General features: G+C 37.1%; 1 protein-coding gene across 2 annotated transcripts in view; it reads left to right on the top strand.

The window, feature by feature from the left end:
* The window catches only part of PALMD (palmdelphin), a 56,059-nt gene that overhangs the window by 8,226 nt on the left and 22,468 nt on the right, over positions 1 to 25,365 (top strand). For both annotated transcript variants that reach the window (XM_060139521.1, XM_060139522.1), the window contains exons 3-4: positions 17,354 to 17,434; positions 22,539 to 22,663. In XM_060139521.1, the coding sequence (XP_059995504.1) occupies positions 17,354 to 17,434; positions 22,539 to 22,663 (206 nt within the window). The remainder of the gene's footprint in view (positions 1 to 17,353; positions 17,435 to 22,538; positions 22,664 to 25,365) is intronic.

The following is a 25,365-nucleotide window of genomic DNA, read 5'->3' on the forward strand; positions in this document are numbered from 1 at the left end:
CATGAGCCATGGCCGCTGAGCCTGCACGTCCGGAGCCTGTGCTCCGCAACGGGAGAGGCCACAACAGTGAGAGGCCCGAGTACCGCAAAAAAAAAAAAAAAAAGATGGAAAAAATAATAACAGTTTGGGGTTAACATATACACATTACTATATATAAAATAGATAACCAACAAGGACCTACTGTGTAGCACAGGGAACTATCCTCAGTATCTTGTAATAACCTATAATGGAAAAGAATCTGAAAAAGAATATATATATATATATATATAAATAAATATATATATATATATAAAACTGAATCACTTTGCTGTACACTTGAAACGAACACATTGTAAATTATACTTCAATTTAAAAAATAATAATAACCTATTCTTGCATAGCATTTAGACTTTAAAAATAAAAACAAAAACTTTCACATTCATTATCTCATTTGTCCAAACAGTCGTATGAGTATTTTCAAAAGCAGATGTTGCCATCCCCATTTTATAGGTGAAAAACCTAAGACCAAGGAAAGCTAAGGGATTAGTTAAATAGTAGAAAATGGCAGAGTCTCTGCTCATAACATCACAATAAATTCTAGTAAACTTCAAAACCATAAACCTCACCCTTGTTCAGAACTTCCTCTGTTGTTCACTCTTAATAAAGTTTGAAGTGGAGCAAAGAGAAGAATCTATGGAGGTTCTGCTTCACGTAATCCCCTTTTTTAACCCAAACCAGTCCTTCACACCCTGAAGTCTCCTCTCCTCTTCCCCAGGCTGATAGGAGTAGAAGTGGGAAAGGAAAGAATGTGATGCCATTGCAGAAGCATTTGTTATTGCTTTAACAGGATTGGGACAGAATCATTTTTCGGAGCATCCCATATTCTAAGCCTCGGTTACCTTCTCCCCATCCCACTTCCACTACATAGTCTCTTCCCTTCCAGCCAGGATTTCTTAAGGCAAAGACATTGTTGCATCTCTCACAGCTCCCCCCAACACCGAGCTCCACACTAGCTGGAGCCCAAAAAACCCATTATGAACAAGTGAATGAGTGAATACCATCAAGCTGAAAGGAGGGAGACAGCTAATGATTGTCCACCCAGCTAACAGATTTTTTTTTTTTTTTTACTGAAGACATGGCCAAGTTTACCATCACCCTTTGATTATTCAGGAGTTTGTTTTGTGTTTATCCTTGTTTTGTTTTGTTTTGTTTTGTCACAATTCATTAGAACAAACAGGAAAGGGTAGACAAAGGAATAAAAGAGTAGAACATAAACCACATTCTATTTAGAGATCTGTCAGAATTCGTTGTAAAGCTGGGAAAGAAGACTAAATTTACTAAATAAAATGAGGTTTAGAAAATTTGTGCTTTTTAATTCACCCCATAAGTAGTAGTGATAACTACATCCAATTCCCATGGCTAACATATGAATTAGGGTTTTTCAAAGCTAAATTCAGAAATAATCATAGGACCAGGAGAAAACTTAGAGATTTCATCCACATTCCCATCCGCATTGTACCATGCTCAAGAGATGCTCACCCAGTTTCTCCTTGAGCACTTCCAATATCAGGTGGATTAATACCTCCCAAAACACCCTATTCCATTTGAGAACAACTCTCTGTGTTAAGAGTTCTGACATAATGTACCAGAATCTAGTTTCCTTTAACTGCTTCCCAATCATGACTCTAGCCATTGAAGCTGTACAGCTTTATTTTCTTGATTTCAATCATTCCTCATATCACAGGCTCATTCTAGACACTCTTTTAAATGTCAGTGTCACTCTTAAAATTTGGTGCTGAGAGTTAAACTGAACACTCTGACCAGTACAGAGACCTTACTGCTATAATTTCCCTTGTTTGGCTAATCGTATTTCTACAGATATATTTGGGAAGTGATAAGGAGTAGTATAAGGAGCATTATATTTGGAATTATAGAAAATTAGGCTCAATAGCAATTCCAACACTAGACCAACTTTATGACTTGGGGAAGCTGATAAACTCTCTGGTCCTCACTTCAGTGTCTCTAAAATTAATAATGAATTAACCTGAAAGCTCAGTATTCAGATACACAATGAATATACAAAAATCAATAGCTTTCTGAAAAACAATAATTAGTCAGAAATTGTAATGTGAAAACATCCCATTCCTGATTGCTACATTTTTTTTAAAACTGTTGAAACATAAAAATAATCCTATTTAGAAAATGTGCAGAATTTATATGAAGAAACCTTTATGTTTTTATACCTACTAAGGAACTGTGCAGGATATATATAGTGAAAATTTACTAAGTGATATAATATATATGTCTAGAGAAGCACACCATTCCTTGAGGTAAAGTTTCAATACAAAAAAGCTGTCATATATTTTCAAATTTATTTTAAGCTTAATGCAATTCCGATCAAAATCTCTAACGAGGCATTCTTGTTCACTTCTGATGGCACCATGAAATTGCTAAAACAGGATGATTTGGCAATTGGTAAAAGAAAACTAAAAAACTGTTTTACCCTTTGACCAAGAATTTCATTAACAAGGAAATTTATATAAAGAAAAATAAGAGATGCATACAAGATGGATCCCTAAGATGTTCATAGCATAATAAAATCATTTCTTATAGTATATAGTACAAAAGTGGAAGCAAATTCAACGTCCAAAAATAGGCACTAGTTGAATAAACACAGTGCAAATATACATGTGTGTATATATATGCATGTGAAATAGAATAATGTGCATCCATTAAAAATAATTTAGAGGGCTTCCCTGGTGGCACAATGGTTGAGAGTCCGCCTGCCGATGCAGGGGACACGGGTTCGTGCCCCGGTCCGGGAAGATCCCACATGCCGCGGAGCGGCTGGGCCCGTGAGCCATGGCCGCTGAGCCTGTGCGTCCGGAGCCTGTGCTCCACAACGGGAAAGGCCACAGCAGTGAGAGGCCCTTGTACCGCAAAAATAATAATAATAATTTAGAAAACTATTTAATGACATGGTATATCATTGTGTTCATGATGTATTAAAAAAATAAGATTACTGGGCTTCCCTGGTGGCGCAGTGGTTGAGAATCTGCCTGCTAATGCAGGGGACACAGGTTCGAGCCCTGGTCTGGGAAGATCCCACATGCCGCAGAGCAACTAGCCCCGTGAGCCACAACTACTGAGCCTGTGCGTCTGGAGCCTGTGCTCGGCAACTAGAGAGGCCACAATAGTGAGAGGCCTGCGCACCGCGATGAAGAGTGGCCCCCGCTCGCTGCAACGAGAGAAAGCCCTCGCATAGAAATGAAGACCCAACACAGCCATAAATAAATAAATAAATAAAAATTTAAAAAAAAATAAGATTACTAAGTGTGTAACATACAATTCAAATTTTATATGAGCTATAATATATCATGCAGATGTAAATCATATATAACAGTAGCAATCTCTGATTACCTCTGGATAAAGATAATTACTATTAGAAGTAACTTTTAAAATTCCATCAGGGTGTGTGGTTTTTTTGTTTGTTTGCTTGTTTGGTTGATTGGTTGTTGATTTTTTTTTTTTTTTTTGGCTTGGTAGGGAGTGATGAAGCATAAGGAATTGGTTGAGTTTTCAATTTAGTTTCTATTGGAATGTAACAAAATGATTCCAAAGTCCAACTGGAAAAATAAACTACTGCTACTAATCAAGACATTTTAAAGAAAAGCAACAAAGGAAAACTTGCCCAATAAAATGTTAAATTATCTCATTGGTGCTACATAGTACCAAAATCTATAACTAAAGACACTATACAGATAACCTAGAGCCAGGCCCTAATGTACATTTTTTTGTGTGTAAATGATAAAAGTTAGTAAATGATAAAATTAGTAAACGAAAAAAGTAAACCAATAGGAAAGAATTCTTTGATAAAACTTCAGATTTAGTTTAATATTTGGGAAAAAATATTAGACCCTCAGCATTTACCATAAATCAAAATTAATTAGGCTGGATTTAAGAGGTTTTTTTAAAACTCTTTAGGAAACTGGAAGAAAATATGGGTGAATAATTACTGTATCTCAGATAGTAAAAGATATTAAAAAACGTAAAAGCAATAGGAAAGGGCTTCCCTGGTGGCGCAGTGGTTGAGAGTCATCCTGCCGATGCAGGGGACACAGGTTCGTGCCCCGGTCCGGGAAGATCCCACATGCCGCAGAGAGGCTGGGCCCATGAGCCATGGCTGCTGAGCCTGCGCGTCCAGAGCCTGTGCTCCTGTGCAATGGGAGAGGCCACAACAGTGAGAGGCCCGCATACCACAAAAACAAAAAACAAAACAAAACAAAAAAACGCAACAGGAAAAATCTTTCAGTAATTCTAGGAACACCATAAATAAAATTTAAAGGCAAATAGGAAAAATTATTTACAACTAGTATGGCAAACAAAAGGTTACTATTCCTAATTCAAAGAGTTCTTACAAATTGTTGATTAATTAATAAGCTTTACCCAAAAATAGGTAGCCATCACAAACAGGAAATTTTAAAAAATAAATAATACAAATAGCCAAGAAAATTATGAAAAATATTTGACCACACTAATATCAGAAATCTGATTAAGACATCAAGATAAGACACTATTTTTGCTCTACTTATATTGCTAAAGGATCTTTTACTTATAATATTCCTAATTAGAGTGAGGTAATGGACACTGTTTTGCAGAAATATAAGTTAAAATAACTTTTCATTGAAGTCCTTTACCAATCTGCATCAAGAATTTTTAAAACATCCATACCCCTTGACGAGCTAACTAAATTCTAGGGACCAATAGTGAGGAAATAATCAGACAAAAGTGGTCAAAATTTTACAAATAAGGAACTTTATCATACAACTACTTATTACAGCAAAAGATTCAAAACAACCTAAAAGGCAGAAAAAGGGAGACTGATTAGGCAAATTACAATATTCTGAATAAAATTCAATAATTTTATTAATAAAATTCAATTAAATGAGAAATGCTCATGACACAATATTAAGTGCAAAAGGTGGAACGCAAAACTGTGTGTATGGGCGTCCTTGTGTGGTTTTCACATGTGTGTCTGTATAAATTTTCATATCTGTGTTTTGGGTACACTGAAGAAACATTAGAATAAAATGCACCAAAATGTACATAGTAGTTACTTCTAAAGTAGTGGGAGTATAGGAGATTTTTATATTTTTCTTTAAAGTCGTCTAGATTTTTCAACTGTTCTGCAATTAACATATCCTATAAGTTTCATAGGTTACATTTATTAATAATAAAATTAATCATTAATTTGGGTCCCTTTTTCCTACCAGACAAGATGTTTGAAATCTTGGCTTAGTCATCTTCTATTTCATTGGTTCCCAAACCGGGCTGTTCATTACAGTTGCCTGGAGCAGCTTCTAGCAACAAGTCTTCCAGTGCACACCCACTTCACACTTGAAATTCTGGTTCAGAAAATTAGCTAAATATGTTTATGTTTACTTTTTTATTGGGCTTAGTTTTTTTTTTTTATACAGCAGGTTCTTATTAGTCATCAATTTTATACACATCAGTGTATACATGTCAATCCCAATCACCCAATTCAGCACACCACCATCCCCACCCCCCCACCGTTTTCCCCCCTTGGTGACTATACGTTTGTTCTCTACATCTATGTCTCAACTTCTGCCCTGCAAACCGGTTCATCTGTACCCTTTCTCTAGGTTCCACATATATGCACTAATATACGATATTTGTTTTTCTCTTTCTGACTTACTTCACTCTGTATGAAAGTCTCTAGATCCATCCACGTCTCAACAGATGACTCAATTTCGTTCCTTTTTATGGCTGAGTAATATCCCATTGTATATATGTACCACAACTTCTTTATCCATTCGTCTGTCGATGTGCATTTAGGTTGCTTCCATGACCTGCCTACTGTAAAAAGTGCTGCAATGAACATTGGGGTGCATGTGTCTTTTTGAATTATGGTTTTCTCTGGGTATATGCCCAGTAGTGGGATTACTGGATCATATGGTAATTCTATTTTTAGGTCTTTAAGGAACCTCCATACTGTTCTCCATAGTGGCTCTAGCAATTTACATTCCCACCAACAGTGCAAGAGTGTTCCCTTTTCTCCACACCCTCTCCAGCATTTGTTGTTTGTAGATTTTCTGATGATGCCCATTGTAACTGGTGTCAGGTGACACCTCATTATACTTTTGATTTGCATTTCTCTAATAATTAGTGATGTTGAGCAGTTTTTAATGTGCTTCTTGGCCATCTGTATGTCTTCTTTGGAGAAATGTCTATTTAGGTCTTCTGCCCATTTTTGGATTGGGTTGTTTGTTTCTTTAATATTGAGCTGCATGAGCTCTATTTTTTTTTTTTTTTTTGCAGTACGCGGGTCTCTCACTGCTATGGCTCCTCCCATTGTGGAGCACAGGCTCCAGACACGCAGGCTTAGCGGCCATGGCCCATGGGCCCAGCCGCTCCATGGCATGTGGGATCTTTCTGGACTGGGGCACAAACCCGTGTCCCCTGCATCAGCAGGCGTACATCAACCACTGTGCCACCAGGGAAGCCCCTGCATGAGCTCTTCATTTATTTTGGAGATTAATCCTTTGTCTGTTGATTCGTTTGAAAATACTTTCTCCCATCCTGAGGGTTGTCTTTCCATCTTGTTTATGGTGTCCTTTGCTGTGCAAAAGCTTTTAAGTTTCATTAGGTCCCATTTGTTTATTTTTGTTTTTATTTCCAGTACTCTAGGAGGTGGATCAAAAAAAGTCTTGCTGTGACTTATGTTAAAGAGTGTTCTTCCTATGTTTTCCTCTAAGAGTTTTATATTGTCCTGTCTCATATTTAGATCTTTAGTCCATTTTGATTTTACTTTTGTGTATGGTGTTAGAGAGTGTTCTAATTTCATTCTTTTACATGTAGCTGTCCAGTTTTCCCAGCACCACTTATTGAAGAGACTGTCTTTTCTCCATTGTATATCTTTGCCTACTTTCTCATAGATTAGTTGACCATAGGTGCATGGGTTTATCTCTGGGCTTTCTATCTTGTTCCGTTGATCTAAGTTTCTGTTTTTGTGCCAGTACCATACTGTCTTGATGACTGTAGCTTTGTAGTATAGTCTGAAGTCAGGGAGTGTGATTCTTCCAGCTCCATTTTTTTCCCTCAAGACTGCTTTGGCTATTCAGGGTCTTTTGTGTCTCCATACAAATTTTAAGATTACTTGTTCTAGTTCTGTAAAACATGCCATTGGTAATTTGATAGGGATTGCATTGAATCTGTAGATTGCTTCGGGTAGTATAGTCATTTTCACAATATTGATTCTTCCAATCCAAGTAAATGGTATATCTCTCCATCTATTCATATCATCTTTAATTTCTTTCATCACTGTCTTATAGTTTTCTGCATACAGGTCTTTTGTCTGCCTAGGTAGGTTTATTCCTAAGTATGTTATTCTTTTTGTTACAATGGTAAATGGGAGTGTTTCCTTAATTTCTCTTTCAGATTTTTCATCATGAGTGTATAGGAATTCAAGAGATTTCTGTGCATTAATGTTGTACCCTGCAACTGTACCAAATTCATTGATTAGCTCTAGTAGTTTTCTGGTGGCATTTTTAGGATTCTCTATGTACAGTATCATGTCATCTGCAAAGAGTGACAGTTTTACTTCTTCTTTTCCAATTTGTATTCCTTTTATTTCTTTTTCTTCTCTGATTGCCGTGGATAGAAGTTCCAAGACTATGTTGAATAAGAGTGGTGAGAGTGGACATCCTTGTCTTGTTCCTGATCTTAGAGGAAATGCTTTCACTTTTTCACCATTGAGAATGAAGTTTGCTATGGGTTTGTCATATATGGCCTTTATTATGTTAGAGGTAGGTTCCCTCTACGTCCCTTTCTGTAGAGTTTTTATCATAAATCGGTGTTGAATTTTGTCAAAAGCTTTCTCTGCATCTATTGAGATGATCATATGGTTTTTATTCTTCAATTTGTTAATATGGTGTATCACATTGATTGTTTTGCATATATTGAAGAATCCTTGCATTCCTGGAATAAACCCCACCTGATCATGGTGTATGATCCTTTTAATGTGCTGTTGGATTCTGTTTGCTAGTATTTTGTTGAGGATTTTTGCATCTATGTTCATCAGTGATATTGGCCTGTAGTTTTCTTTCTTTGTGACATCCTTGTCTGGTTTTGGTATCCAGGTGATGGTGACCTCATAGAATGAGTTTGGGAGTGTTCCTCCCTCTGCAATTTTTTGGAAGAGTTTGAGAAGGATGGGTGTTAGCTCTTCCCTAAATATTTGATAGAATTCACCTGTGAAGCCATCTGGTCCTGGACTTTTGTTTGTTGGAAGATTTTTAATCACAGTTTCAATTTCATTACTTGTGATTGGTCTGTTCATATTTTCTGTTTCTGCCTGGTTCAGTCTTGGAAGGTTATACCTTTCTAAGAATTTGTCCATTTCTTCCAGGTTGTCCATTTTATTGGCATAGAGTTGCTTGTAGTAGTCTCTTAGGATTCTTTGTATTTCTGTGGTGTCTGTTGTAACTTCTTTTTCATTCCTAATTTTATTGATTTGAGTCCTCTCCCTCTTTTTCTTGATGAGTCTGGCTAATGGTTTATCAATCTTGTTTATCTTCTCAAAGAACGAGCTTTTAGTTTTATTGATCTTTGCTATTGTTTTCTTTGTTTCTATTTCATTTATTTCTGCTCTGATCTTGATGATTTATTTCCTTCTGCTAACTTTGGGTTTTGTTTGTTCTTCTTTCTCTAGTTTCTTTAGGTGTAAGGTTAGATTTTTTATTTGAGATATTTCTTGTTTCTTGAGGTAGGCTTGTGTAGCTATAAAATTCCCTCTTAAAACTGCTTTTGCTGCATCCCACATGTTTTGGATCATCGTGTTTTCATTGTCATTTGTCTCTAGGTATTTTTTGATTTCCTCTTTGATTTCTTCAGTGATCTCTTGGTTATTTAGTAACATACTGTTTAGCCTCCATGTGTTTGTTTGTTTGTTTTTTGTGTGTGTGTGTGGTACGCGGGCCTCTCACTGTTGTGGCCTCTCCCATTTGGGAGCACAGGCTCTCCTGATGCACAGGCTCAGCGGCCATGGTTCACGGGCCCAGCTGCTCCGCAGCATGTGGGATCTTCCCAGACCGGGGCACAGACCCACGTACCCCGCATCGGCAGGCAGGTGGACTCTCAACCACTGCACCACCAGGGAAGCCCTGTGTTTGTACTTTTTACGTTTTTTTCCCTGTAATTCATTCCTAATCTCAAAGCATTGTATTCAGAAAAGATGCTTGATATGATTTCAATTTTCTTAAATTTACTGAGGCTTGATTTGTGACCCAAGATGTGATCTATCCTGGAGAATATTCCATGCGCACTTGAGAAGAAAGTATAATCTGCTGTTTTTGGATGGAATGTCCTATAAATATCAATTAAATCTATCTGGTCTATTGTGTCATTTAAAGCTTCTCTTTCCGTATTTATTTTCATTTTTGGATGATCTGTCCATTGGTGTAAGTGAGGTGTTAAAGTCCCCCACTATTATTGTGTTACTGTCGATTTCCTCTTTTATAGCTGTTAGCAGTTGCCTTATGTATTGAGGTGCTCCTTTGTTGGGTGCATATATATTTATAATTATTATATCTTCTTCTTGGATTGATCCCTTTATCATTATGTAGTGTCCTTCCTTGTCTCTTGTGTCATTCTTTATTTTAAAGTCTATTTTTTCTTATATGAGTATAGCTACTCCAGCTTTCTTTTGATTTACATTTGCATGGAATATCTTTTTCCATCCCCTCACTTTCAGTCTGTATGTGTCCCTAGGTCTGAAGTGGGTCTCTTGTAGACAGCATATATATGGGTCCTGTTATTGTATCCATTCAGCAAGCGTGTGTCTTTTTGTTGGAGCATGTAATCCATTCATGTTTAAGGTAATTATCAATATGCATGTTCCTATTATCATTTTCTTAATTTTTCTGGGTTTGGTTTTTTAGGTCCTTTTGTTCTCTTGTGTTTCCCACTTAGGGAATTCCTTTAGCATTTGTTGTAGAGCTGGTTTGGTGGTGCTGAATTCTCCTAGCTTTTGCTTGTTTGTAAAGCTTTTGATTTCTCCATCAAATCCGAATAAGATCCTTGCTGGGTAGAGTAATCTTGGTTGTAGGTTCTTCCCTTTCATCACTTTAAGTATATCATGTCACTCCCTTCTGGCTTGTAGAGTTTCTGCTGAGAAATCAGCTGTTAACCTTATGGGAGTTCCCTTGTATGTTATTTGTTGTTTTTCCCTTGGTACTTTCAATAATTTTTCTTTGTCTTTAGTTTTTGCCAGTTTGATTACTATGTGTCTTGGTGTGTTTCTCCTTGGGTTTATCCTGTATGGGACTTGCTGCGCTTCCTGGACTTGGGTGGCTATTTCCTTTCCCATGTTAGGGAAGTTTTGTACTATAATCTCTTCAAATATTTTCTCTGGTCCTTTCTCTCTTCTCCTTCTGGGACCCCTATAATGTGAATTTTGTTGCATTTAATGTTGTCCCAGAGGTCTCTTAGGCTGCCTTCATTTCTTTTCATTCTTTTTTCTTTATTGTGTTCCGCAGCAGTGAATTCCACTATTATGTCTTCCAGGTCACTTATCCGTTCTTCTGTCTCAGTTATTCTGCTATTGATTCCTTCTAGTGTAGTTTTCATTTCAGTTAATTGTATTGTTCATCTCTGTTTGTTTGTTCTTTAATTCTTCTAGGTCTTTGTTAAACATTTCTTGCATCTTCTCGATCTTTGCCTCCATTCTTTTTCCGAGGTCCTGGATCATCTTCACTATCATTATTTTGAATTCTTTTTCTGGAAGGTTGCCTATCTTCACTTCATTTAGTTGTTTTTCTGGGGTTTTTGTCTTGTTCCTTCACCTGGTACATAGCCCTCTGCCCTTTAATTTTGTCTATCTTTCTGTGAATGTGGTTTTTTTCCCACAGGCTGCAGGATTGTAGTTCTTCTTGCTTCTGTTGTCTGCCCTCTGGTAGGGGCTTAGTTTTATTTTTCTGTCCCTTATAGGGCATTGGTTTTTTTAAAAAACACATTAAGACAATCACTTTCAAATATTCCTCTCTCTTCACATTTACACAAATTTCCAAAAGAAAAATAATAAGAAATTTTGTCAAAAGTCATACTAAAACCAAGATATACTGAATTCCCATGATCTAGGTTCCTGTGCTCCTCAGTTTCTTTACCTGCATATGGGGGATAAACATGGTCCATACTTCCTAGAGACTTGGGGAAAATTAAATTGATACATTTAAGTGCTCTAAATAGTTCCTGACTCATAAAAATCTCTCAATAAATCTTAGCTATTGTTACAACCATCATAGTCATCATCATCAGCAGTTCTTAAAAAATTAAGCAAAAGAAATAGTCTTAAATGCTTTGTTTTTAATAACTGAATGCTATCTCTTAGACATTCCTTGTCTAAATACAAGACTGTTTAACAATTCATTCTACAACTTTGCCAGGTATTAACCAATACATTCACCAGTCATTAAATGTTCATAATTGACCTTTTTCTCTCTTCAAAAAACTGGGTCATTTGCCACTTTCAGCCTTATGGTGCCTCTTCACTTCACCCAAGATTCCAAGACTACTTGATAATATTTTCCTGTCGTGTCTATAAATTTTTCTGCTCCCTGAAATAAAACCCGTTGGAGTCTGAGCAGTTCTGTCTTTAGTGCTTTATATCCTCTTGGGCTTTGATTTCCCTTTAAGCATATTTTTTCTACCCTTTCCAGGATCAAGATTATTCTCCTCAATCAAAAAGAATGGAAGTAAAATAGGAGTGAAGTAGTTCTAGTTTATCTCTGACATGTTGATATTACACTCTGTATCTCAGCAGTAGTCCTTTTGCTCTCAACATAACTTAAATATTGAATATATATATATATATATTTACTTGTACACACATGCTTTTTGTGTCCTCAGTGTTTTTCACATGCTTCACATCTTGTCAGCCTGTATTTGTACCTTATTTACATATTTGTACCTATTACAAATGGGTACCACCTGTTTATCTGTATTCTTGGTTTCACGAGCTTTGGGGAAGCTCCCAGTGATATTAAGCTATTTAGTTTGGTTTTGTTTAGTTCTCTTTTCTTTTTACTTGAGATCATTTTTTAATTGGGTATCAACATTTCCATTGGTAAATTGCCCATACTTCATGATCTATCTTCCTTCTTAAAATGCTTGCCTCTTTTTCAAGAAATTTTTAAAATAATTTTTCAAGAATTTAAAAAATCTACTTTCATTGAAATGTAGTAAACCTCTAACTATGCTCAGGATTCAATTCTAGGAGCATTGTGTTAGCACATCCCTTTCCTTCAAGGTTATCATTATATACATTTCACCAGGAAGTTTTGCATTGTCGGTAGTATTTAAGTCCAAATAGTAGCTTCTATTATTGTTCTTTTGAGACCTTAAACAGTGAAAATATCAGCAAAGGTAGTCAAGAAGTTACAAGATACTTCTATCAGAATGAATCTGAAACCATTTGCCTAATTGAATTCACAAAGTTCTATTATCAATAATGTCTAATTAATCCCAAAATAAATTTCCATATGGGTTCCCTTCCTCCAATACCTCTTAAATGTAGGTGTTTCATGAAGGCTCTGTCTTTAGCTCTCCTTTACATAAATATGTCTCTTGTCATGCTCTGATGTAGTCTCCTGGCCTCAGCTACCCCTTCCAAAACTCTGGCATCTTTATCTCTAGCTCTGACTTCCCTTCCGATCTAGCTCCATCCAACATTTCAACTACCTGCCAGATTACTCCACCAGGTTGTTCCAAAGACACCTCAACCTTGGTGTGAATCACCATCTTCCCTCCCAAACTCTCTTTCTTCTCCTGAATTTCCTATTTCTATTAGTGATTCTGTTCTCCTCTCAGTTTACCTGGATATAAAAGCCTTATACCCCATTTGACCTCTTCCTCTCCTGCATCCATATGTCATCAGTTGCCAAGTCCTGCTAATTTTAACTCCTTGGTATCTCTGACATCCACACCCTCTGCTACCTCTTGTTCAAGCTCTCTTGATCTTATGTATGAGTTGTAGCCTAACTGATTATCCCTTTCAAGTTGTCCTCCTTCAGTATCTATAAATCAGGCTATTTTAAACTTCTTAAAACATGGTTTTAATTCTATTATTCCTCTCCCTCTGAAAACCTTTCATTGCTCCCTATCTCAATAAGTAAATAAATTCTAAACTCCTTTCCCTGCTTTTTAGTATTCTCTATTAAGGATTTATCCTCATCTCATTTTCTTATTTCGTTTCCCTCTACTCTCTGTATGACAACTTGGATTCCAGACTTGCTATTCCAAATAATGTCCCAATTTTCTACAACAGGCCTTTGCTCACAATGAGCTCTAGAGGTGAATGCCCTTCCTCCCCACCCCCAGCCCTCCAGCAACTACCCAACATACTCTATTTGGATGCTACTTGAAAGCCTCTCCTAACCAGATCATCTAGAAACAACCACTCCCTTTCGCCCCTCAACTCTCACAAGACCTCACTTGTGCCTTAGTAATGACATTTATCACTTATTTCTTAGACTATAGTTCCTTGCACAAATGATTTTCCTTCTTAAAGACAATGTAACCTCCTTGGTGAAAGTATCTACTTCTGAATAATTTTCAAACATAGCACAACTCTTAACATCACCTTAGCATAGCATTTATAGAGAAGTTCCTAAGTGCTGAATAAATTAAAAATTATATAACTCAGGATCAATCCTGCCTTCTTGATAGATTCAAGCATTTTAGAATATTAGCTAATCATTAATCAATAATATCTCTAAAATACTCACACTCCTAAGTATTGTGCTTACTTTTATCAAGTATGTGATTGTAGTAATATCAATGAATCATAGATGGTCACAATAGCTTTATAGTTGTACAATTTTACTAAATTAATTTTCAAAACAATTAAGAGCTAGGCTTTTACAGAACTGGAATCTGTGGGTGTCAGCTGCTAAAATATTCCAAGTCAGACAGCTGAAAATCTAAGCAATTGTTCATTGAACAAAACGTCTTTACTAGTTGAACACTGAAGGAGTAAACAGGACTTCTCTGGTGGTGCAGTGGTTAAGAATCCGCCTGCCGATGCAGGGGACACGGGCTCGAGCCCCGGTCGGGGAAGATCCCACATGCCGTGGAGCAACTAAGCCCGTGCGCCACAAGCACTGAGCCTGCTCTCTGGAGCCCGTGAGCCACAACTACTGAAGCCTGCGCGCCTAGAGCCTGTGCTTAGCAACAAGAGAAGCCACCACAATGAGAAGCCTGAGCACCGCAACGAAGAGTAGCTCCCGCTCGCTGCAATTAGAGAAAGCCTGCGCATAGCGACGAAGACCCAACGCAGTAAAAAATAAATAAATTTATTTTTTAAAAAAAGAAGTAAACAGAAATATATGTTATTACGAAGTGAGAGAGTGGCATGGACATATATACACTACCAAATGTAAAATCAATAGCTAGTGGGAAGCAGCCACTTAGCACAGGGAGATCAGCTCGGTGCTTTGTGACCACCTAGAGGGGTGGGATAGGGAGGGTGCGAGGGAGACGCAAGAGGGAGGAGATATGGGGATATACGTATATGTATAGCTGATTCACTTTGTTATAAAGCAGAAACTAACACACCACTATAGAGCAATTATACTCCAATAAAGATGTTGAAAAAAAAGAAATGTATGTTATTCGTAATGGTTAACGGTAATAAATATCTGACGTGCTGGATTATGACAAGTGTATATAGAGATGCTCAAGCTTCTGGGGAAATTCTGGGAAGCAGATGGCATTTCAATAAAAATCCATTTATTCCATGATAATTGGGAAGGAAGTAGCTGGCTATGATAACTTTTTGTATACTAGCAATAGAACTACATGTAAAACTTATAATTTATTCTGCCATAATGAAACTAAATTGTTGCCATATATTTTTCAGTAATGCTTATAGATCTTTATGAAATTTGGCAAAAGGATAATAACTTGCTGCTGATGAATACCTTATGAGGAAAAGTACTCCTATGTTAAAATAGAGTCATGCCCATAACATTATAAAATTACCTTCTTAACTTCCTAGACTGATATGAGACAGGCATCACATTACCGCTGAGTGACAAAACATTGGTATTCCTTAGCAACCCTTCGATAAGCATCGTGTTGCCAAAACACTTAGACGCCCTGCCTCTACCCACAGCTTTCATTACCTTATCACTAACCTCAGGATGAAACAAACAACCCAAACTGGTTACCGGCAGTGGTGGGGAAGCGTTGCTGGGTTCAGCAGTCACAGTCACACATACATAACGTGATCTTTTCTATGGGCTGTCCACGCAGAGAGATGGGCGGTTGCATACCAGCATGCAGGGAACTAAAAATGTGCTCCTTTCTAATGAGGGGCCCTCCTTTGGCGCTGGTTGTGCTGGCCTCCAGACCTCAGTACTTCCCGATAGACAGGGCAATGGGGAAGGTGTGAGAAGCTGGACTAATTTCCCACTCAGGGAAATGGTATAGTGAATTGGCTAAGAGGCTGAACTCAGATTGCCTGACTTCAAATCCTGGCTCTGCCACTTACTAGTTGTGAGAACCTGGACTGGTTAGTTAATCTCCAGAAACTTCCATTTCCTCTTCTATGAAATGAAAATACTACAATATCTCTTTGTTATCATGACTATTAAGTGAATATTACTATATCTCTGTTATTATGACTATTAAGTTAAATAGTGCCTGAAAAATACTTACCAAAATGTTTGGCACAATAAGTTTAAAATATTACCAACATTTGCTCGGTAACAGTTTTGAGATATAGTGGAGAACTGACTCACAGAGGTCTTCATAGTTTTTATTCCTAATGACCAGATTTCCTCTAAACAAACAAGTGAATCTGAATATCGATGCGTGTTGCCTAGCTCTTTTTTTCCCAAAAGAGCTGTTTATGCAAGTTAAAAAACAATACAGGCAAGGTCATATACACTTCTTACACACAAAGAGAAACATGACATAAATTTGGACAGCAATGTATTTTCAAATGAATGCTGTTACATTCAACAAATATACCTGAACTTGTGCATCAAAAAGGAGATTTACCTTCAAAAGAGTCACATCAGGAAGCCATGCACTTGTTTCAATAACGCTGCCAAATATTTTTGGAACTCTTCCTTCTAAATTACCTCCTGAGCCTGCTTCAAATTCTTTTAGATGTCTTCATTGGAAACAAATGTTTACCTTTGGGAGTTTTCAATTTTGAAAGCAGATTTAAAAACAACTCATAAATAAGATGGAGGATAATGTCACCTCTGGTCAAAAAATAAGGAAATAAGGGCCTTTTTGCATGGCTTGTAAAACATCTCAAACAACTCCAGACAGGGAATCTCTAAAACATTTCAGACCAATGGAACCATTATCAGAATTAGTGTGTTGCTTTCTGTGTGATTAACAGATTACATGTTTATTTACTTAATTGTATTAAACAAATACTTGTAGAGCACTATGTGTCAAGCCCTGTTCTAGGAGCCTTTGCATATATTAGCTAATTTAATGCTCATCTTATGAGGTAGATGCCCTTATTACTTCCATTTTACAGATGAGGTAATGAGGCACAAAGTTAAGGGTTTTGTCCCAGGACACACAGCTAGTTAATGGCAGAGCCAGAAATTGAAACCAGGCTTTCTATATAGTATAGAGGCTATATTTTCTAAAAAGTACAACTTCTGTGTATAGATAGTTATTCTATCTGGGATTTTAAGGTATTGCAATTTAAACTTGGTGAAAGATACTATACCTCTCCATGAATTTTTTTAACCTCTGCTAGAAGCCCTCTTAGTGTTAACATGCATTATCTGATCCTTCTTTTTTCTCTCTCTCTCTGCCCATAGCAAGGTTTACAGGAGGAAACAGTCTCACTTTCTAGTTTCCTCGTGTTCTATTGCTCTGTAGGCTATCCTGTTTTCCCACATAAGCAGATCTTTTACCCAGCAGTTTCTTCAGCCTTATGCCAGGAACAGTCTCTCTCCTCACAATGTTTCCTCATGCCTATTTCAAAACTCCCTCCTTAAAATTCACATTTTCCATTGCATCTCTAAGGAGCTCAGTCTTGTTAGACTTAATGGGGAAGATAGAAAAGATGAGGGAGGAAGGAAAGACATTAAAATATTTTTAAATTCTCTTTGAAAAAGCACCTTATATCATTTTCCATCAGTAAAATGCTTTGAATGTCTCACTTTGCTCTCCTTTGCCTTGAAATAGGAGTTTCCAAAGCAGCTTCATACCAATGCCAAGAGCATACCACTGGCCAGCCATTCGATAATGACAACATCCCCAAGGAAACATACTTAAGCAAATTGAAAAAAAATAGATTATGCTGGAACACTTTTTATTTCAGGATAAAAGAAAAATACAGGAAGAAATCTCACAGAAGCGTTTGAAAATAGAGGAAGAAAAACTAAAGCACCAGCATTTGAAGGTAACTTATGACTTTAATTTCATTTCAATGATTTTGCATTCAAATATTCTAATTGCACTCAAATTTCAGTAGTAAAGATGCTTTAGGAAGGAAAAAAATTCCAACAGTTATAATAACACCATAAGGGAAGCCAATAAGCTAGTAATATTTGCATATGAGACTAATACCTCCTGGCAAACATGTGGAAAATTGAAAACATGGTTTTATTACTTTTACCCTTTATTACTGAATTTCCTCACTTTCTTGGGTAACCTTGAGACTTCAGTCTTGATAGTTTGGCCCTGAATACAGTCTTGCTTAACATCCCTTGGGAGTGGATCCAGCTGGGAAGTCCGTTTTGAAATCAATGAAAAGCCAGCCCTTACCCAGGGCATGCAAAGCAGACAGTGTCTGGCCTGCTCAAGGATGCTCGTATTCAAAAGCTCAGTGCGATGAATTCAATGTTGTTTGAGTGTGGTTCAAGGTTCTGTTTTATTTTGTTTTGACAGAACATGAGATCATAACCAAAAATAAACCTCCATTTTTAAAATCAGACTTTACATCTTTCATGGGTGTGGTCATTTTGTAATTTAAGCACACTGAGTCTCACATTTTCTTATGTAGCTTAGTCATAGGGTGCAACCAAATGACAAACAGGAGCTCCTTGTGAACAGGCCCAAGCAGGAAACTACTTACCTGGCAGGGCTTCTGTCGATAGATGTAATAAATCCCTCAGTGAAACAATGCCGCACACTCGTGGGGTCTACAATCTTTTGGTAAACTTGCCGAATTCAGCTAAGTCCATCTTTCTGATGGATCAAGTAACCACCTCTTGAGAGAAAAAAGACACAGGTTAGGATTCCAATTAGCCTCAGTTCTCTGGATTCTGTTTGCTTCTTTGCTCCTATACAAATTGACATTTCCAATGTTTGATGAATAATTTCAATATGTAGTCAGCCTGCTATCCTTACAGTTTGTCACATTGAATTTACATGAGTAGGAGACATAGTCAAGAAATGCCGTGTGTACTCCCAGAAAAATCAATGAAATAACAAATCTTACCAAGTCATTGTGATACAAGTCAAATGAAGTCAAAAGCAAGTCTACAACAATTTTTGAGATAGGCAATTTCTAACTCCAAAATCTCCCTCTCTCTCTCTCTCTCTCTCTCTTTCACACACAAACATACACACACACACACACACACACACACACACAATTTGGATCTCACAGTGAACTAATTACTGCTTCTGAGTAATTGCTATCCTTGCAGAATGAGTAGCCAAACAACATTAGAGTTCACAGTAGAAAAAAAGTTTTATATATCCTCTCTGTTCATTCTAGGAAGTAAGTTTCACACAGGAAAATTCTAACACACTGAGAGGTCCATTTCTGAAGTGACACCTCATTTCAATACTTAACAAAAACAGTCCGAAAAGTAATATATACTGTTCCCTATAGGTTTGCTTTCTGGATCCCAGAAGACCTCTTCTAATCCAATCCAGTCAAAGCATGTATCATGCTTTGGACTGCAGTACACAGTTGTGCAGATGGTATACTGCGTAAAGTTACCTGAGACGGGGGGGTGCTGAAATCCTGCCCATACTCCCTTGGAACAGTGTACTCTGGCACAGGGCTGCTTCTGTCTGGAGGACAAAGTTTCTTTCTCTCTGCACAAAAGTGCTGTCCACCTTCCCAAGCTGTGCACTGACCTGAAGGAGTAGGAGTGGGGAACTGTACCTTTTCCTAATTTGCATATTAATGCCTTAGAGACTAGCGGTGGACTTGAGAGTTGTAGCCCTTTTGCTTGCAACCTACCGGGAAATTCAAGGTTAAGTAAATAATTAGTACAAGTTAAAGGATGATTTTTTTTAATTTAAGCATAAGTGTAAGCATTAGTAATTCTTTAATCTGGGGTGGCCAAAAAAAGTTCTGTTAAAGGTGTGGGATTTAACCTGAGTCTTAACTGATAAGTAGAAAACCTTCAGTCAATAAACATTTATTAAGTACCTATTATGTGCAAGGTACTAAGCTGGGCATGAAGAATATAAAATAAGTTTGATCTGTGCCCTTAAATGGTAATTGACACATAAACTTATAATGACATTTATACTGTGATGAACACTATATTCAAGGCATCAACTGCAAAGGGAACATAGAGGAGAGAATGGCTGTTTCAGTAAGCACATTCTTCCAAGTTCTGCAGAAAATGGTTGGCTATTCCAACAGCAACTAGGCACAATTCCAAAGTAGGGTTCAAAAATGTGCAGAAGTGTTCTAAAAATTGATTCCAAAATATCTTCACCAAGTCAAAAAAGCTCTGTTGGCTTCTGCAATTACCAGCCTTTCTTTTTATTTTCTTCTTCATCCATTTGTCTCCATTCCAGTGACTATCCTCACCACTTTCCCGATTGCAAATTATTTCATTACATGTCAATGACTCACTTTGAACAACACAAATGTAAATATTTACAAAGTGCTCCTTCTATGTGAGCAGTACACACACTTCAAAATAGTTGTGGTAACTCACTCTAATATCCTTTAGCTCTGGAACCTGACATTCATACCAATGACATCCTGGAAAGGGAGTTTCCACGGCCATTAACAGCATTCTCACATTCAAACATTCTGAGACTTGCCCACTCTTGATCTTTTTGCCTAGTACTCAACCTAGAAAACTTTTCTGGAAGTCCATTTAAATCATGGTATGAAAAACTAATTTATTCTTAACGTCTCCTGTAACTGCTGTGCAGAATATAGAAGTGTTTCAAGAAAACCTTTCCCTAAAAGACTGCCAAAAGATCTACTACCTGCGTTATCACCTATATTTTTATTTAGTTACTATGGCTTTTGATTCTGAATGTCATTGTTGTGAAATAGATTTTATTCTATTCCTCAATCTCATAGACTAAAGCATAAGTCTAAACTCTGACATAAAAGCAAAATAACTGTCTTGTGGTTACCACAATACGTGATTATACCATATCATTCTGATTGTACATCTAAATTATATATTTTATATTTAGAGGCAAAAAGTTCTCTGCCAGAGTTAAATGACAATTCCTGAACTATGAACAAAGTTTATAAGGCTAAAATTAAAATTATTCTTAGTCCTAACTAGACTAAGAACCAAGAATGAAGCCCCATAATTATGTCACAGGAGCCATTCTCCACCCTCTACAACTCAGCATCATAAGACCATCCCATCTGAGTGTTTCTTACAGTGATATGGATGTAATTGACTGAAACTATCCTTGCAGGTGGTTTGTAAGAACTGTAATTTACTTTGATGGATGTCATCTATATTCTTTACTGTGCATTAGCTATCATCATATTCCATCAAATAAAAATAAACTAAAATCAAGGTAAATTCTTAAATGCTGATATATTGAGATTTTCTTGGCATATTATCAGGAAATAAATCTTGACCTTTATTAATAATATTTACTGTGTCTGTGGGAACACATTTTTACAAACAACTGAACAGCTATAATTAAGGGAAAAGATAACATTGTGGGAAGGAATCTGGCTACAAACTGGAATAATACAAACTGCTTTTATGGGGTGTGTTGTCCACATGAAATTTCTTGAAACTCTGAAAAAAACCAACACAAATATGATGATTTGGGTTAAGATAATTACTGACTTAATCTAGTGGTTTTCAAACTGTGTCCTGTGCATCTGTAGGCTTCCAGGCCCCCTCATTGCTTCAACTAGAGCAGGCCACATTTCATCTATTCTACAAGTTATAATTCCAAATAACACTTATTTGTAATCAGTGTAATATTTTTAATGATTTGAAAAAAAATTGCCTTAGTTAAAATAAACTTCCTTTGGTAATTATCTAGCCCAATCAACCTTATTTAAATTTATTTTAAATTCAGAGGTATTTACATTCCAGTTGTATTAATTCTGTTTTAAAAAACAAGCATGTTTTTTAAAAAAGACAAATATTCCTCTTACTTACTTTCATTCTAATCATGGTGTTAAGAGAGAGAAGTGTCAAAAAAATAAGGAAAATTCCCATTCTTCTCTTCTCACCATTTTAGAAACAGTAAATTCCCAGGGAATAGCTATTGAACAAATAATTTACAAAGGTAGATAGATATATAGTGACAGTACTTTTCTTCAGGAAGAAAAGAAGAAACTCAAACACTTTGAAAATAATATCTAACAGTTTTCCCTTGAGACACAGACAGGATGCTAGCTAAAGCCCCCTGAAGTTTACAGGTCTTCTTCATTTGCTTTGTCTTCTTAGGCTCAAGTCCAGGAATGTAATTATTTCATGCAAATTCGAGGGCACTTTTTTTCCACCTGATGAAACATAAATCTTTTTTGTTTTATTAAAGTTGACAAAAATTCAACTCACACGTATTTAGACAGATCGGTGAATTTTATGTATCATATGATTGGGATGAGTAGGGAGCTGAATGTAACGGATATCTAGAACCAAGGAGGTTCTCAGAAGAAAGAAGGGGTATTGGGTAGGCAAAACAATAAATGTCAACCACAGAGCCTAAGACTGTCATTGAATTAGTTTAAGATACAATAGCAATCTCTTGTTTTGCCCACCATTCCAATTAATCCCACAAACGATTTTTTTTTTTTTTGGAGGGGTCACTATGTACTGTCACTGGGATGAATAGCAAATGGCTTCAAGGAGCTTGTTACTTTGACACAGATATACACCCATCAACCCAACAAATCATAGTAAGGCATCATCATGATGAGGTCCCTACATGACTGTTAAAAATACAGTAAATATACAGTATAGGTAAACATACACTGCTGTGTGATTCTGAAGAAGGAGAGTTCCCTGGGGGTGAAGTGAGGCTGGGGGTGGGGTGGGGGAAGATGCAGAGGTAGGACAGAGATCTTCATAGAGAAGGAGGACCTGAACTAGACCTTAGGATATACATAGGATTCAGATACATAAACCCTGGCTTTAGAAGGGGATCAAGAAGTGTGCAAAGTAGGAAACTATCAGATTTATTCAGGCAAGACAGTGAGAGAAAACAATTTCTCTTTAATATTTCCACCATTGAAATTAATAAGATTTGAAAGCATTCAGATTTTGGAATTTTCGATTGATATAAGAACATATATTTATGTTTCCTGATATCAGAAAAAGGCCTTGAGGGAGAAATGGCTTCTAGATGGAATCAGCAGTGGAAAAGAACAGGAAGAGATGAAGAAACAAAATCAACAAGACCAGCACCAGATCCAGGTTCTAGAACAAAGTATCCTCAGGTATGGCCCTCTCTGAGATACTCCACAACTACCTTTATTTTGACTTTGTCCTATGTTGAATGTATAAAGGCCATTCTCCTTTTTAGGGGCACAATCAGATCTTCCATTTGGATTTCTAAGACTAAGAAAACACACCAGAAAGCAACAACAGAAATTTTGCTGTAAAGGTCCCCAAAACATAGCAACACGAGACTCATTTTTAAAATACATATGGGTGGGGCTTCCCTGGTGGCGCAGTGCTTGAGAGCCCGCCTGCCAATGCAGGGGACACGGGTTCGTGCCCCGGTCCGGGAAGATCCCACATGCCGCGGAGTGGCTGAGCCCATGGGCCATGGCTGCTGAGCCTGTGCGTCCGGAGCCTGTGCTCCACAACGGGAGAGGCCACAACAGTGAGAGGCCCGCGTATCGCAAAAAAAATAAAATAAAAAATAAAATAAAATAAAATAAAATACGTATGGGTGACTTACCCATAGCTCTCTGAGCCCATTTCCTCATCTACAAAATGGTAGTAACAATATCTATCTTTCAGAGTTGTTGAACAGATTAATAAATGCATGTACTAAACTACTAGCACCTACCTGGCATTTGGCAAGAGAGCAAAAGCAGTTCTTCACTGCCTCAACCCCCTCTCTCATCTTAGGACAGGTGACAGTTATAAGAGTGTGTGCATACTCTCCCCCCATCACACCTCTTCCCAGGCCCTCCTTAGCCTCAGCCATGATATTTTGGAAGAGAAGACACTGTAGGACTACTTCACTAACATTTTCTCTCTTCTACTTCTCTGATTGGTCACAGGGGTTGACTTCACTTCTCAGTGTCCTTTCCTGACCATCAAACACAATTAGTACAGACTCAGCAACTTCGGATATAGCAAGTAAAGTGTTTTAATTGCCTTGGCTTAAAATGAGGTGCTGGACCTGAAAAAAATTGGAAAGCTCAAATATAAGATAGGATTATTAATATTATCACAAAGTATAGATAGCACAGAAGAAAAAGGTGTGAGAAATGTCAGAATCATTTTCTAGCCCACACATGGAAAAAAGATGGAATTTTTTGTGGTATGATAATGACAATAATTTAAAGCCTACACATCTTTGAAACATAGGTAACTTTCAAAGCCTCACTCACTGCAAATTTGTTATCTTTTGTGAGGACCATAGGAAAGACCGGGAAGATAAAAATATCCAATAGCTGTGCTATGACCACATTTTGTCCATACTCACCACACTATGTAAACAGATTGCATTAGGCCTTAAATTGACAACATGGGAAAAACAAAACAACTTTCTTTTTGCAACTGATTTTTATTTTACTAGCTTAATTTCATACACTTGTATATTTAATAGCTAAAATCATTGACTGCTCATTCTTATTTAGATGTTTTTAAATTAACCATTCTTTTAAAGTTATATTTTATAACTGAAATGTTTATATTTATAAACTCCTCAGTTGTTTGTTCAAAGATATGAACTGCTACTGAATGGAAGATAGTAAATACTTTTAAAATAACTCAATAAATCAACTCTACAGTTTGGAAAACTTGATTATTCGTAAGGCATCCCTTAGCAAAAGCTTCCTAACAAAGTCTGGTTTAGCTGAAGATTGCTTTCCTCACCCTTCCACACACAATCCTTATCTCTCAAGGAGCTCTGAATTTAATCCCTGTAAACCCTTGCCCTGCACAGACACCTCCTTTCTTCCCCCTCAGAGCCCCTTCTTTGGAGTCTTTCCACATACTGAAAACCTACAACTTTCTCTGCATCTGATGATAAATGAAGTAGTTACATATACTCAAAGTCCATTAACAAGTTTGGGCTCCTTTCTGAGTAATCCAAGAGCATTTACTAGGACTATACTGATGGCTTTCAGGCCTTGCCTAAATGCTCTGAGAATCACATAAGCTTCTAGGAGTTTTGGTAGTGGCTTGCCTAGTTAGGGCTCCTATGTGACGAAAGAGAGAGAAAAAGAGGGAGGGAGGGAGGGAGGAAGGAAGGGACAAAGGGAGCAAGAAAGAAGAATAAAAACAAGGAAGAGGAGGAAACCTATTTGCTGAGCCATATTATGCACCAGGCACTTTGCATATATCATCCCATTGAATCTCCATAACCCTATAAGGCAGGTGTTATGATCTTCACTTTTTGCAGAGAGATTAAAGAATTCGCACTGTTAGGAAGTGGCAGATCAGAGACTACTTAATCTGACTATCCAATGCTGCCTATAAAATAATGGCACACAGCAACATCTGTGGACTGAAAATTCATTACCTTGTAAGAAGTCTTTGAAGCATGTTCTGTCCCTTGGTTCTGCTTTCTCCAAACAGCCTTTACCACAATCAGGATCTTCTTCCACGTCCAATTAATATCTTTGTTAAACTATCAATTAAATGTCTATTCATTACCCAATTTCTGGCATCTCACTGCGACTTTATTTTAGATCTTTAGGATGTCATTAACCCATCAGTGCTCCTTTATTAACACCAAACGATTTTAATCCCCAAATATAAATAATAATAACAGTAATGGTTCATTTTTAAATGGCCTTGTGCAATTTACAAAGCAGTTGCACTTCCATTAAGTCATTGATTACTCACAGCAACCCTAGAAAGAAAGCATCAACACCTCCATTTCATAGATGAAGAAATACGCTCAAAGAGGATAAGGGACTTCACTAAGATCACAGAGCCAGTAAAGGATAGATTTGGG

Source organism: Lagenorhynchus albirostris, chromosome 2 (genome assembly GCF_949774975.1).
Source record: "Lagenorhynchus albirostris chromosome 2, mLagAlb1.1, whole genome shotgun sequence".
Taxonomy (NCBI): domain Eukaryota; kingdom Metazoa; phylum Chordata; class Mammalia; order Artiodactyla; family Delphinidae; genus Lagenorhynchus; species Lagenorhynchus albirostris.